The 16,397-nt window shown below is 38.0% G+C and overlaps 1 protein-coding gene across 2 annotated transcripts in view; it reads left to right on the top strand.

Moving 5' to 3' along the window:
* NCKAP5 (NCK associated protein 5) overlaps positions 1-16,397 on the top strand; it is a gene marked incomplete at both ends in the record, with an annotated part of 781,067 nt that overhangs the window by 599,992 nt on the left and 164,678 nt on the right. For both annotated transcript variants that reach the window (XM_084239032.1, XM_084239031.1), the window contains one exon: positions 9,051-9,170. In XM_084239032.1, coding sequence (XP_084095158.1) covers positions 9,051-9,170 — 120 coding nt within the window. The remainder of the gene's footprint in view (positions 1-9,050; positions 9,171-16,397) is intronic.

The raw sequence follows: 16,397 nt of genomic DNA, 5'->3' as shown, positions 1-16,397 counted from the left end.
GCAACATACAGATTCAGTGCAGTCCCTATTAAAGTGTCATTGTTGGGCCTTCCCCAGTGATGCAAAGGGTTGAGCGCACCTCTGTGAAGCTGTCCGCAGCCTCTGCAGCACCAGTTCAATTCCTAGCCGGCCAGGGAGATTTCTACATGGCGCGGCAGACCTCTCCTGTCTCGCCCGCTGCTCCCCTCAGCAGTGTACTTTGTTCCTTCTTCCTGTTCTGCTCCCTGATCTGTGTCTGGTAAATTCTCTCACCCTCCCATGCCTCTGGCCTGTACCCCAGTGCTTGTATCTGACAATGACACTAAAAAAAATAGTGTCATTGTCATTCTTCAAACAAATAGAACAAACAGTACTGAAATTCATATGGAACCATAAAAAGAGTAAATATTCGAAGCAATCCTGATAAGAAAGAACAGTAGTATCACACCCCCAGACTGTAAGTTATACCAGAAAGCTATAGTAATCAAAAATGTCAGGCACTGGAATAAAAATAAACACACAGACCAGTGGAATAGAACTGAGACCCCATAAATAGACCCACACTTATATACAATTAATTTATGAGAAAGAAACTAAGGCTATACATTTAAGAAAGGAAAGTCTCTTCAACAAATGGTGGTGGGAAAACTGAACAGTCACATACAAAAGAATGAAACTAGGCTGCTACTATCTCACACCAAATACAAAATTTAATTCCAAATGAATCAAAGACTTAGACATAAGACCTGAAACCATAAAATACATGGATGAAAACATAAACAAAACAATTTACATTGGCATTTGTGATTTATTTGTGGATTCTTGCCATTTTCAAGAGAAACAGAAGAGACTAGTTTGATTTTTTTAATTGAAAAGCATTTTGGGGCCTCCCCTGGTGGCGCAGTGGTTGAGTGCTGGGCTGCGAAGCTGCCTGCGGCCTCTGCAGCACCAGTTTGATCCCGGACCACAGGCCAGGGTCCCACATGGCGCGCAGACCTCTCCTGCTGACCGCTGCTCCCCTCAGCAGTGTATTTCGTCAGTCTGCCTGTTCTGTTCCCCGCTCTGGCTCTGGTGAATTCTCTCACCCTCCTGTGCTTCTGACTGTACCCAGTGCTTGTATAAATAAATAAATAAATCTTTTAAAAAAAAAAAGATACTTTAATAAATACCATTTTAAATTTATACCTTAGAGGATTGTGATAACGTACTGGCTATACTTTCTTTCCCAACCGCTTCTGTCAAAATATCATGCTTCCTGCTACAAATGATTCTAATTGCTACAAGTTTTACATTAATATCACATACGAAGATTTGAGTACACTTTTGTAGAGTTAGAATTTGGTTTCCTTGTAAGTTATAGGTCCAAAATAGAAATGGCTTAAATGAGAAAAAAATGTTATTTCTTTCTCACATTGAATAACAGGTAGGCAGCATAGGATTGGGGTAGCTCTGCTCCATGGAGCCCAGGGCATTCATGACTCCCCTGGCTTCTATCCTATTTGGGAAATTCTGTGACCACAAAGTCCAAATGACAGCTCTAACTCCAGTCATCACACCCAGCCATCAAGATGGAAGAAAATGCTCAGGAAAATGAAGAGAGTAAAGGGCATACTCCAGCTGTTTTTAATGAGAGACTCACAAAAGCTTTCATACCTCCCTAATTACATCTCCTCGAATAAATCTAAGTCACTCCTAAAGAACATGACAATGCAGTCTTTATTCTGGGTATCTGCCCATCTGAAAATTGATTGTCATAATTGTGGAAGAAGGGGAGAAACAGATGTTGAAGGTCAATTCACAATTCTGTCACAACGTATTTGAATGCCTTTTCTTCAAAGGCTTCTATTTCTCAGTTGCTTTCCTCTTACTGAAAACTGTGCTCATTTAATTACAATCCTAAGGAATGAAAGAAATACTGTTGCAACTGTATGTGTAGCTGTTGAAAGACTTCTCAAGCCTGTCTTTTTAAATATGCCCCAGGAAAGAGACAAGGAAGCCGTCTGGTACAATAAAAAGGAAAACAGGACCCTTCAGGTCTGTCACAAAAAATCACTACACAAATTCAAGTAATAACTAGTAAACAGATAAATCTACCTTGGTACTGTTAAGTAGTAAGACAGAAAGGCATGCTACTGTGAGATAGCATACCTCAGGGACAGTGTAAGGCCAGAAGAGATGCCAGGGCTTTCAGAGATTCCAAAAGAATCATGTTCTGCAGAAACATGTGTCTTCCAGTTTTTATAGAGCCTGTAAAATTTCTGCAAAAGATTAAAATTTCTTTTTAATTAAGAGCACAATATAAGAAATAAAATGTACTCCAAAATGCAGACATGAAAACTCAATTCCGAAGAGGAATATAGCTAGCACAGAGTAAAAACAGAAATCTTGAATGATTTACCTGAGTCACACACACAAAAAAAAATCCTTGAGGTGAAATTATAGCCCAATCATGCAGTTTTAGACTATATCATTTGTTATAACAAAACCAAAAAATGCCATGCCTAGAGCTCTTCACTGGGCAACTGAAAAAGCATTTTTCATGGCATATTATGAATCGGCCCAGATAAGCATCGTAAAGAAACAGAATGTACTTCATTTCCCAGTGCTTATAGAAGAATAATCTATTTCCATAAAAATATCAGTTTTTGTTAAATGCACACACGCTGTCCTGGTCAAGTAATTGGATTTATCTCAGATACCTGTGGGTTCCTGTAGATAGCACTGTCCTTCCTTTAGATCAGTAAAGCTAAAGTAACAGTATTAAATCCAGCTCACTTCCATTTATGCCTCCATATCTTAGGTCCAAGTCTGTAAGTGCAAGAGATCAGTAATCCAGATTAAACTCATTTTTTTGTCCAAAACAGAGTTTATCTTCATTAAATCAGTCACACTTACTGAAAATGTAGCTTTCCTAAAGTACTTCTTTTTTTTTTTTTTTTTTGCCTCCAATACCACACTTGGACTGTAGAGTAACCGAATATTTATATGGTGCTTTTTCTTCAACAAGATGGAATAAGAAAGAAAGAAAGAACAGATAAAAAAGGTTGGCAAGTTTGCAGTGGAAAAGGAACTCTCATCCACTGTCGATGGGATACAAGCTGGTACAACTGTGGTTTTTTTTGTATTTATATTCTGCAGATGAGTGAAAATATCTGATATCTGTCTTTCAATTTTTGGCTGATTACATGCAGCACCATTACCTCAAGGTCCATCATTTTGTGCTAAATTATACCACTTCATCTTTCTTCACAGCTGTGTAATATTCCACCGAATCCAGTTTCTCTATTCATTCATCTGGTGGAGGGCACTTGGGTTGGTTCCAATTTTTAGCAATTATAAATAGTGCTGCTATGTACAGATGTATAGATGGATCTTTTTGTGCTAAAATTTTCATGTTATTTGGATAGAAACCTAATAATGGTATTGCTGGATTAAATGGGATTTCCATTTGACTTTTCTTGAGACATCTACATACATTTTGCCACAGAGGTTGTACCAGCTTGCATCCCATCAACAGTGGATGAGAGTTCCTTTTCCACTGCAAACTTGCCAACCTTATTTATCTGTTCTTTCTTTCTTTTCTTTCTACTTTCTCTCTTTCTCTCTCTCTCTCTTTCTAAAAAAGATTTATTTATTTATGCATACAAGAGCTCGGGGACTGGCCAGAGGTGTGGGGGATGAGAGGATTCACCAGAGACAGAGCAGGGAACAGAACAGGCAGATTGACTGAAATACACTGCTGAGGGGAGCAGTGGGCGAGTCAGGAGAGGTCTGCTGCACCATATGGGTACTCCCTGGCCGGCCAGGAATCGAACCCATGCTGCAGAGGCTGTGGAAAGGGAGCTACCTCAGCAGTGTATTTCAGTACATCTGCCAGTTCTGTTCCCCACTCTGTCTCTGGTGAATCCTCTCACCCCTCGTACCTTGGCCTGTACCCTAGTTCTTGTATGCATAAATAAATCTTTTTTAAAAAAGAATATAAAAGTAAGAAATACCTGTTTTATACAGCATTGTATAAATTGTATTTTCTGAGTGGAAATATTTAAAATATACTAGAAAATGTGTTTCATAACTGGTGAATTCTTTTAAGAGAATTTCTATTAGATCAAAATAAGGATTTTTATCTTTTGAGTTTTCATGAAGCAGTATAGCCATGTTGTTCATTGACATGATAGGCCCTAAGGATTTCAACTTTTTCACAAATGACACCAAGTGACCATAAATGAATAATCATAGTAAAGGTGATCAGGAAAAAAAAAATCAAATAGAAGCAAATTTTCTCTTTACAACCCTGTGAGATAGGATTAAGAAAATAATTTGCCCATAGTTCCAACTGCTAGTAGTGACAAAATCCATATATTAACCTAAAATTATTTCACTCCAGCTCTATATTCTTACCCTTTTGCATCACCCAGGCCCATGATACCATTCAGACTCATTGCTTTCACCCACCACTGTTCAGCATGCAGAGGAGATGCTATGAAAACCAGCGGATGATAGACTGTGATCCAATCATTAGGTATGATCACAGGAACTAAAAAGAAAAGGTTGCCAACAGATTTCTTTCAACTGCTAGAAGCTTTGCCAGTTCTTACAAGAAAGAATAGCTGTGATTTGACATGTGTAGAGTCAAAACTGTCTTTGTAAATTTGGAGTCAAACTTTCTCAGAATCAGACTTACTGTGTATCCTAGAATTTCACAGTTACCAGGGACTTAGCAAGCGTCTCATCCTGCGATTGCCAAGTAGTTTTGGTAATGTCTCATCACTGTAAGTATATAAATTGTTTAATCATCACCTAGATTAAACATGTTTTATTTATTTTTTAAGATTTATTTATTTATGCATACAAGAACTAGGGTGTAAGCCAGAAGTGCAGGCGTGAGAGGATTCACCAGAGATAGAGGGGAGAAGAACAGGCAGATCTACTGAAATATTCTGCTGAGGGGAGCAGTGGGTGAGGCAGAAGAGGTTTGCTGTGCCATGTGGGTTGCTCCCTGGCTGGCGGGGGGTCGAACTCGTGCTACAGAAGCTGCAGATAGCTTCTTCGCAGTGCTGTGCTTAACCCCTTGCACCACCAGGGAAGCCCTAAACATGTTTTAATCCAAATGCCTATAGAAGGAAGACTTGCAGTATTCACGTTGCTACAGGACTCTCCACCTCCTGTTGGTCACAGCTGGCCTGATCAGGCATGCATCTGTGCCATCTGCCTTGACTTTTAGGTATTTGATGGTGAGGGCCTTAGCTAAAGGTGTGACCATTCTTTTCTAGAAATGACTTTTCTTCTTACAGAATTTTTAGCATCCTTGGAAAAGAAGATAGGAATTTCTCAGTCACATTCATTGGAAGAGGACAGGGAGTTACTAGTAGGTGTGCTTTAAGCTTCAGTGAAGGAATGAGGTGGCACTTCCAAAGCCAGAACATGAGGCACATGAGACAAACTTCTCCTGAAAGTCTGGTTTTGTGCTGTAACTCAGTTTACAGATAAAGAAACTGAAGTCTAACCAGAATATGTTGCTTTCTCCAGGTCATGCAATGAGAACCACAGCCAGGGCCCCCTAAGTCCCAACCTACATCATCTCCATTATGTACTCTGCCTCTGAAAGAATTATATCACTATAATGTTTTAAACATAAAAATCCATCTTTAAGAGTTTACAGCAATACTCCAGTAATATCGTTAGCATATATTCAGCTTCTAAACATTCCACGTTTTCTTACATTTACTTCAACCTGGAGCTCACAGTGCAGAAAGGAACTGTACTCCAGAGGTATGTATGATATAGCGGTGGAGCCAGAATCTTACTCAGCCTCAAGTGCTAGTGAAATTTACCAGAATTGCAGTGTGTGGACCATTCAAGGAATTTATGTTTTAGAATCATTCAGACAGACAGGTTCCTTTAGACCACTGTATCATATTACTAAGTATATTTTACTCTGACATTCAGTTGTAATTCCTTACACTCTATTTCTACTTGATAGGGCCAAGCAGATTGCAAAGGAAACAGATGTGGCTATTTGTTCAAACCCAAAGACCACTATACATTCTTACATGATACTAAATATAGGCAGATGTTGAGGCATTGTTTACCCCTAATAAAATTGTACATCATGTCCCCTTTTCGTATTTCAGAGGACACGACCCTATACTTCCATCATGGTCTTCTCTTGAGTCTGAGACTAGGGAGTCATAGAGAAAGAAGCATTGAGGAAAGAAAGATGGTCAGCCCCTGCTGGAAGCCATGAACCCTGACACTGGCATCTAAATAGAGGACTTTTTTTGGTTCCTAATGTCTTACTTGGAAAGGAGCGTCTTGTAGCTGACAGGGTCAGATTAGCCACCCTGCAACGTCCCTTAGTGTGTCAAAAGTCACTTTATGTTAGTGGGTCCTATTATGAAAGGCAGGAAGGAAAGGCAGCTGGCTGCCACCCTCTGCCCAGGTCTCACTGTTATGATCTCTTTCCATCTGTCTAGTCTGTTCGTGTTTATGTGGGTGCAGATGGGTGCATGTGCAGTTTCTGGGATGGTAGCTCTCTGGCATGTTCCCATCCACTGCTTGACTGAAGACACCAAGAATATTAAAACAACACAGGCAATTCTTTTGTCTACACATTTTCTGTCCAGAATTTCTGCTTGTCAATGATTGTAAAACCAGTATTTCATTCCTGAAGACTTCCATTTCCCCTGCTGTCTTATGCTGATCTAGATGAGCCAAGAATGATGAACAGTTCTCAAGGTCAATCAGTTGTGTTACAGCTAATAAACATTTACCGCCTTAGTTATAGTAATACCCATTGAAATTTGGACACTTGTACAAAAAGTCTTTATAGAGAATATTGATTTTTGTTCTTTCATCCCCTCTTTTTATTTTTTACCCATCTGAAGAACCCTTTCAGGTTGTCCTCAGCTATTGCTACTATTGCTGTTACTTATGCGTCTCCTTTTTCCTCACCAATCCATGCTTGTATGCTTATTTCCATAGCTCTACCTGCAAATTAGAATGATTCTGTTTTCCCACCAAATAGATACTATTAATATTTATTTACCTGACAGTCAAATTTTTTAATTACTTAATTAGCAGTAGTGAAAACAATTAGTATTTGGTAGCAGAGACATGCTAAGGACAAAAATTAGCATAAATGAGATGTAGACAGAGGTTGAATTCTAAATAAAGAAAACAAATGTAACCTCTTAATTTGAGCAGTGTCTAAACCCCCCAAAATGCCCTCAGCACATGATGTGTGTGCTCATGTGGGCACACACACTTCTACCCCACTTTTGAGGCTGCTGTCTTCCTCCATCTTACAGCCAGGGACCTCACTCTGAATATGGCATTTCTTTTCTCTCGTCTGCATTTGTAGGCATCAATCAGTTGAGAGCATATTTTGCATAAGCTCTATCCATTTAATTCAAAACGTGAGGAGAATGTACACTATGCAGAGTGTGTAGTTTAAACTGTTTCTTTGCCTTCTGTAAATAGAAGGAATAAGACTGGATACCATTCATGCTCAGATAAGACCTCAAAAGCCTCTCTACTTTCACAATTAGGTTGATACAAGGTTTTGAACAAGCCCATTCCCATCTGTGGCTCCCGTTCCGATGCTGGGCATCAGAGTTGACTGATGTTCTCTCTTGCTGGCAAAGCCTTAAATAAGGTCTGCAAGTAGCTCCCCCATGTCAGAATATATAGATGCACAAGCTAAAAGGGCTGAGAAACAAACTGTCACACCAGCACTAGAGAGTAGACTTCATTATCCTCTATAACAAAATAATAGTACAATTTATTAAACTCCTACCATATGTAGTGTTGTGCTTGCTGATGGACGAGTGTAAGAACAATATTTGTGTGGTGTTATTCATTTGAGCATCCTTTTGTGCTTGCCTTGTGAGAAACATGTCATCTAATTGGTAAGTCTAGAGAATGAAAAATAAAATCAATACAAAGTGAAGCTTACTGGAGTTCAGAAAAGGGAGAAATTTGGTAGGGGGCATTAAAATGTCAGAGAGGAGATAAAATTTAAATTATATGTCACAGAACCAAACTGGGACTGGAAGAGGGACGTGGATGACAAAAGATGGTGAGGAGAGAAAAGGGTGGCAGTAATATATGACTTTTAATAATAATAAGCAGGCAAACTTGTTCTTTGCATGGTGAAAGCAAAGCCTTTTTTAAAAAATCATTAAGTAATGAAAGATAGTGTTTTAAGTGTAGAAAAGGGTCAGCTTTTGAACCTTGCATTGTGCCTTTCTTCTAGCTGATTTGTTTAGAACCCCATCAAAGAGTATAGACCTGTAAGTACTACAAGTGCCTTTATCACATGTCAGTTCGAATGACAATTCTTTGGTGGAGTTCCCGAGAATCCCCAACTCCCCTCATGAAAGCTGGGGGGAAGGTCTCTGTGATCTTTGAACTGCTCACAAAAGCAGCTTCCGCAGGTTGCCAGGTATAGCTCTTCTACTTTCTCCCCAGCCCTGAAACCAAAACACCCCATGAGATATGGAAATCCACTAGTTCAGTGGTGAACAAGTTTCTGGTGGCTTTTTAAAGCCTTCAGAGCTGCTTCTCACCCAATAAGTGCGTCGCTGACTCTATTAGTCACAGCCCTGAAAATTTCAACTCATTTCCATCAATGAAAGAAAGACTCTATCAAAAGTGATAGTTTCTTTAGTTCATCAAATCTCTATTCACTGCAGAAACATTACTGTCCTGGTGGTTGGTGCTTTATGATTGCTTTTATTAAGACAGTGAAGAGGCAAAATATATAGGTGGAAACTTAAATTGACTTTATATCACTAAGATTTACCATCTTCAAAATAGCATGCAAGATTAATGCATTTCTGATTTCAAGGTGCTTTTGAAAAAAAAAAAAAAAACTGGTCTTTCCTGCACATAATAATTCTATCAGACAATGGGCTATGGAAGAAAGCATTGGGTATGATTTATTTCTAGAGCCTTTGAAGAATAAAAATACTATATTTACTAATATGTCTGAAATAGCAGGTAAAATATGGTTAGAATATGCAAAGGTGTCTTTCCATCACAATTTTTTTCTTTCAATGTGTTTCTTGTAGGATCTAAGGGAAGAATGTGTGAAGTTAAAAACAAGAGTGTTTGATTTGGAACAACAGAATCGAACGCTAAGCATTCTATTCCAACAGAGAGTCCGACCAACTTCTGATCTGCTCCTCCAGGTATGTGTTTATGTGGAAAATAATCTTTACTACTGAAATGTTATTGACAAGAACTTAAGTTCGAAAGTTACCACTATCTCCCTAGATGAGGCATATTGCATCAGTATGCCAATTCTTTACCCTCTCAAGGGATGTCATTAAAATAGACTGTCTCAAATTTCTGACCTTGTAAGCTATATTTAGATAAAGAAATCCATCAAAACAATAAACAGGTAAAAGGGATGATCAGAAGGTGTCCTCTAATAAACTAAGTGAAATTGTGGAATGGAGTCAGAAATAACTGATTGCTTTGGGGACCAATATTAGTAAGCTTGCATTCTGTGATAAGCAAAGAAGAATTTTATGCAATGCCAGACATTACTTTTTCTTTCAAACTCTCTGTAATGAAAGAGATTTGGAGTTTGTTTTTCTTTGATATTTCTTTCTATGCAGAGTTCCTCCTCCCACCACAGTACTTCCTATTCTGCCTCAGTGTTTCACAGATTCTCTTTGTCTAAACTCCGTCTCATTGAACTCTTTCTTTGCTTGAATTCATAACATGGAAAGTCATAAAAAGTCAAACCATTTGAATCATTTTGAAGTTGTCCCTGACAAAGCTCTAGAGAATTCATCTGACTGCAGGCAAATTCATAAAGGGGCAGAGGAGGGTGGAGACCGACCTTTGCTATTTCCCACTTTTTAATCCTATTAATGTGCATATTTGCTCACACAAGCGCCAGTGAGCCTTCCTCAAAGCTCTTCTGAGGCTAAGGTGGCAGAGGGTATGTGATATTTCACAAAAGCAATATAGAGTTTACAAAGAATAACCCCCAGGTCTGGTTTAAATGCTGAGAGAAAGGGAAAAGACAGACAAATGATCTTGACCTCTCTGTCTAACACTGTAGACACTGGTCATGTGGCACTACTTTAAGTAGAAAAATAATTAAATTAGAATTAAGTCCCTATGTCAAACTAGCCACATTTTAAGTGTTCAAAAACCATAGATGGCCAGTGGCTGCCATATTGGACAATGTGCCTATAGAATATTTCCATCACTATAGAAAGTTCTACTGGACAGCATTTTCTCAGATGTTTGAGACAGTGTTGTTCATATACCCTCTGAACTTTGGCATAAACATTTTCCTCTACCTCTTCAGGGAAATAAGAAGAAATTGGAGTTTGTTTTAGAAAAAGAAAGATGGTTGGTAAAGCCAGACATCAAAATGTAATGTTCCCCCAAATTAAAATAAAACAGCTCTCTGAATTGTAAAATAGATCTCATCTCTTAAATTAATTTCCTTTCTGCTTTATCTGTTAGAGCATAATTCATAATTTATGACTCAAAAATTGTGTGGAAGAATTAGTTATTTCTATTCTGTTTCCTGGTCCCAACCACAATAAATGTTTGTCATAGAGAATCTTGCATCTATAAAACATTGTATTTCTTTAGCTCTCTCATAATCAAGATCCAGTATTATAATTACTTGTAACAGATGTTGTACCTCATGAATTTTTCCATTTTGCCTGTTTTAACTTTGGACTTGCCTTGAATACTGTTAAAGGATCTGTAGTCCTTGTTTATGAATCATGATGGTTTATTTCCACAGTAAACATAGAGGACATAGATATTTAAGCTTTTTCATTTACTCTCACAATTTCCTTAAATCCATATCCAAATGGCAGGGGATGGTGTGATGCTAACAATAGAACTCAGTGTGGATTCATGGGGTATTTTTGGCCAGCCTGCTTCACATTCCTCCCCCAAATAGTCTTCACATACAGGGCCATTCTAATTTAAATGACATTTTGTAAAAGATGTGCTGCTAATAGCCCTGTGAAGATGAATGATAGAGAACATGATGACTGCCCGCTAATATCTTACAGCTCACAACCACAGATGGACTTGCTGGTTTTTCAGGTGTTCTTTTAATTATTTGACTCATTACAAATAATTTGCTCTCTCTGGTGGCACAAATATGTACCATGGGACATTAGCTTAAAAAACAGTCTGAGCTTGTTTGCCCTTATAGAAGCTCTATTATTATTTGTTCAATGGAATCCTGAATAAATATCACAAATTCATTTTCCAAGCTGTGCATTATTTTGCATATTTAGATGCTTCAGAAATGCAGCCTTGTCCTCCCAGTCTGTGTGAAAGTATGGTTAGTGAGTTTAAAAACTCTACCAGTGTGCCCAGTCCCAAATATTATAGACCCTAGAGCTCTGCTCATGTCTGGAGATTCAGTAGACTATAGCAGGAATCTAGAAAACTTAAATAAGAGACCAGGAAAATGAATAACTATAAGAAAGTGAAAATCAAAATCAACAAATAACTATGAACCAGAGACACTCTATGGAGGGTGGGGGGCGGGGAGGGGAGGGATTGGGGTCAAAATAAGGAGATTGCAATTGTATGGGGAATATAAACATAAAATTTATTTTAAAAAAATAATAATAATAAAAGCATAAAAAAAGAGAGTCTACCTAATTCTCTGTGAATCTCAGACAGTTGCATAAGTTGTTATCTGCTAAACACACACTAATGATTATCTACAATCGGAAGGGAAACATAGAGGGCCATTCTAATTTAAATGGCATTTGTGAAAGATGTGCTGCTAATAGCCTGAAGGGGAACAGAGAAAGAAGATTTTTTACCCTTTGTGATTTTAGTAAATTGTAAAAAATGGAAAAAAATTTAAAAGAGGCAATCAATTTTTTGTCCCTCAGAAATAAAAAATAAAAGGATATGATACGTCGATAATATTTAGCAAATTCTTGTGTAGATGAAACAATAAGGGTTAGTTCTAGGCATTCATTGACAGTCTGGGAAGCATACAAAAGGAACCAGGTTCATGCCGGGAAAGGAAGAAAAGAGACTAGCATGAAAATTAAAGTTATAAGAACGGCAATGAGCTGCTGTGTTGTCAGTTTGTTTCCACAATGATATCTCTGGGACTATGGATGGTAACGCATCAGACTGAGAAAGTCCTCTATATTAAAATAAAAAAAATGAGCTAAATTCTAAAGAATTGAGAAAGCAATATAGCAAATAAAATGCAACAGTAATGTTCTAAATAGAAGTGGAGTCCCTGCCTAAACTTACTTGAACCTACTGGCCAGAAGAACCACTTCTCATCATTTTTACCTCAGTTCCTGAACATTGACAGCTAGTAAGGGGCGCTCTCCTGAGTACACTTCCACCAGTTGAGAGGGACACTCATTATAAATGAGTTACCTCGGCCACTCTGTTTGTTTACACTAGTAGTACTTACCTTGGTAATTAAGAATTTTTTAAAGTATTACATAAACTGTTGAACTATGATACAAAAATGCGAACATTTCGAAAGCATCTAAAAAGGCAAGTCTCTAAAAAATTTGGTCAAGTGAAGTTTAGGGAACCGCATTAACTGTAGAGGGTTTCTGAGTGTAAGTGGCTTCTTATATGGTTTTAAGTTTCTGTTCTACTGTTAAGAAAAACAAAACCTGGAACTCATAGACAACCATAAAGTATGTGTTGGATGATAAAAAGAATAGACATTGGAGGACTCAATAGGATACCTAGGCAAGGAAGTGAACTTGTCCCTACCAAAAATGTATTTTTAACAAATACATGTTACTTACCATTTGTCAGATACACATATACAGTGTTTGCAAACTTAATTGCCATTACAGTCCTTTCAACTAGGAATCCTTGCACCCATTTTACAAATTGGAACACTTACGCCCAAAGAGGCCATGTTATGCAGCTGGTAGTCAACAGAGTGGGTAATAAAATACACAGTCTGGCCACAGTCTCCCTTCACCTCTGTTGTGTGCTCCCTGTGCCTGGAGCAGGAATAGGCAGGAGGAACATTTTTCTGATTCTGTAGGATGACATTTTGATTAACTGGTCCACCTGTGATCAAATAGGATCCGTGCAATCACAGCAAGAAGTCTACTATATTTACACATTTCTGAAAGGCTTTTGATTTGTGGCATCTGAGATTTCCTCTCTCCTGTGTGTTCTGCTTTTGTCTTGTTTTGGACACCTGTGTTATCATTTTTCTGATAGGACATTATTCTCATATTTTTCACCTAACATAGTTTTTTTCTTTTCCTTTTTATCTGATATTTCAAAGGGTCCTACAACCCATATCCTTAGGCCAACATAGAAAGAAAAGAATGTTATAGTGTAGATTATTCACACAAACAGTTGAAAATCTGACAGCTTAGAACCAAGGTGTAAAAATTCACTGTCACTTCTTAGAGTGCTGATTTGGTTGGTTAGTGTGTGTGCGTGTTTTTTATATCATTATTTCACATGAGATGAGAGGATTTTTAAATCCTACTTGTGTTTCTGATTTATTCTCTCTTCCCTAAACTTTTTTTTTGAGGCTGTGAGTTTTTGAGTCTGGTATGGCAAAACACAACATGCTTACCTCTTCACCTGTTCACAAGCAGTGAGTCCTGCTTTCTAGACCCAACCCAACATTGCAACCTCTTACAGACCTTGCAAGGTCACAGGGTTTCTCATTGAACTTTCCCATTCCTGATGTTCCTGTAGCATTGATGATTCATATCCATAGTTAAACAGTTCTTGGTTCTGTTTGGGATTATGGAATCCTGGTCTCTCATGGCAATAATGGGTTCAATGCATGCTGTGTGACCCCCAGTAAGTAGACGTTTCATGGTAACTGCATTTCACCTAACTAGGAGTCATCTTGAGGGCCAGAACTATGCTGAATGTTGCATTTTATCCTCCCACAGATATTATCTCCATTCATAACACATATTTAGCATGTACTTGTTGATGGATTAACAGTCACATACATTTTTTATGGAATTTAATTTTCTTTGTGGGGGGAAATGATGTTTTTTTGCTTGTGGTTTTTATTGAATATAATTCACATCTAATATTGTGTAAGTTTAAAGTGTATAGCATTTTGCACAATGGTTTTGTTAACATTCAGTGCCTCACACAATTCCAAATTTCTTTTTCTTGTGAACTTTTAAGATTTATTATGTTGGCAGATTTCAAATATAAAATACAGTATCACTAACTATAGTCACCATGCTGAATGTTACAGCTCCAGAATTTATTTTTCTTATAACTGAAAGTCTGTACCTTTTGACTACTTGTATCAGTTTCCCCTATACTTCATCCCCCACCTCTCGCAACCACTAATCTCTTCTGTTTCCATGAGTTCAGTTTTATTAGTCTACATATGAGTGCGAGCACACAGTATTTGTCTTGTTCTTACTTATTTCACTTAGCATAATTCCATCAGGGTTGAACCATTTGTTGCAAATGGCAGGATTTTTCTCCTTTTTATGGCTGAATTATACTCTATTATGTAGTAGAAAATATATTATTAATTGAGGAGTTATCATTGGATATTTTTTATTTGTTCATTCTGTCATTTGATTGGAAATTTAATCCATTTATATTTAAAGTGATTATTGATATGTAGTTAGTTTTCTAATTGTTTTGTAGCTCCTTGCTTTTTATCTTGGTGTCTTCTGGGATTTGATGACATATTGTAGCTGTACTATATGCACTACACTCCTTTATCTTCTACAGGAAGATGTGTCTTCTGGACCTCCCTGGTGGCATAAGGGGTTAAGTCTCAGCACTATCAAGCTATCACCAGCCACTGCGGCACAAGTTTGATCCCCGGCCAGGGAGCTGACCCACATGGTGCAGCAGACCTCTCCTGTCTCACCCGCTGCTCCCCTCAGCAGTATATTTCAGTAGATCTGCCTGTTTTACTCCCCACTCTGTCTCTGGTAAATCCTCTCACCCCTTGCACCTCTGGCTTACACCCCAGTTCTTGTATACATAAATAAATAAAAATAAATCTTTAAAAAAGAGAAGATGCATCTTCTGCAAGATTTTCTTTGTAGTTACCATGAGACTTACATAAATATCTTTTGTTTATTACATTCCTTTTTCAGCTGATTAACCTAAGTGGAGCAACAAATTTGCTTCCCTACCCATGGGGGATGGCAGAACAGGCTCTAAAGCCAGCATGACTTATTGATTGGGGAATCAAATCAGATAGAACTATATATTGAATATCCTGGCCAAATGAGAACACTTATATCTCTGCAGATGAGATTTCTACTTAGGTACCACTGTGAAGAAGAACTTGGTCTATGGATCTGAGTACTGTTTTCTGTGATTCCTAACCCCTTCTCTATTTCAGTCTGTTCTCTTAGTGTTCAAGCCTTACAATTCCTGTGGGGCAGTACCTAAGTGGGCCTCCTAGAAAGTAACCCACAATTCTAGGAAAAACTAGGTGTCTACAGGGGTCCTCTTGGTGCAGCACTGTCCCAGCCCCAGGAAGTAGTGATGTAGTTGTATGAAGTTATTCCTCTTGCTGTTCTAATGCCATCCCTCTAAACTGTTGTGATTCAGAGGGTGTGATTCAGATTCACCTCTGCATTCTGCATTTTCACAGTGGTGTCCTGACTCTGGATAGCTACTATCTGATCTTCTTGTGATGTGGACTAAAGTTAATTACAACCTATATCACCATCTTGATGGCATCACCATCAAGGAATATCTTTCTAATCTCAAGATTATAATTTCTTTGGTAAGAAGATCATATCTGTTCTGTCCACTTACTTGTATTTATATATCAACCTCTGGTACCTTTATTCTATACTTGTTCAATTCATGCTTTTATCCTATTGTTCATTTCTGAGGAGCAGAATCTTTTAGACATTTTCACCCTTTGTTACTCTAGAACTCGCCATTTAAAAATGAATGAATGGAGCCACACAGAAGTACCCAGACTGAACAGCCAAACAAGCAACTCATATGTGTCTTCTCTAGGATATCTGGTCACTCAGAGAAATTGGAAAATGTTAGTCATATTAGATGAATGGCTATTGCTTTTTAAAAAATCTATACATCTGCCTTTTGGGTACTTCAAAATATATGCAGTTGAAGTGAGATAAAAAGAAGAAATTGTTGAGAGGACATTAGAATAATATAGAGAACAGTAAGGAGGTGAGTACATGAAGGACTGGGTAAAAGATGGTACAGTGTTTCTTGAGTTCTGGTGATGAAAACTTTGTTCTGATCTATCAGCACCTCTCTTGAGCCAGAAGGTGAGAAGGAAGCAAGAGAAGAGAAGAAATCCCACAACTTTTAGAGCAGTTACCTGGCCTCACACACTGGTAGGAAGTAAATTTACCTTATGATTTTCTAAAATTGATTAGCTCTGCCCTTGGGCTGCTTTTGTGTCAGACATAGAAGCAGCC

Source organism: Talpa europaea (assembly GCF_964194135.1).
Source record: "Talpa europaea genome assembly, chromosome: 1".
NCBI lineage: Eukaryota > Metazoa > Chordata > Mammalia > Eulipotyphla > Talpidae > Talpa > Talpa europaea.
This window is presented reverse-complemented; position numbering and strand designations above follow the sequence as displayed.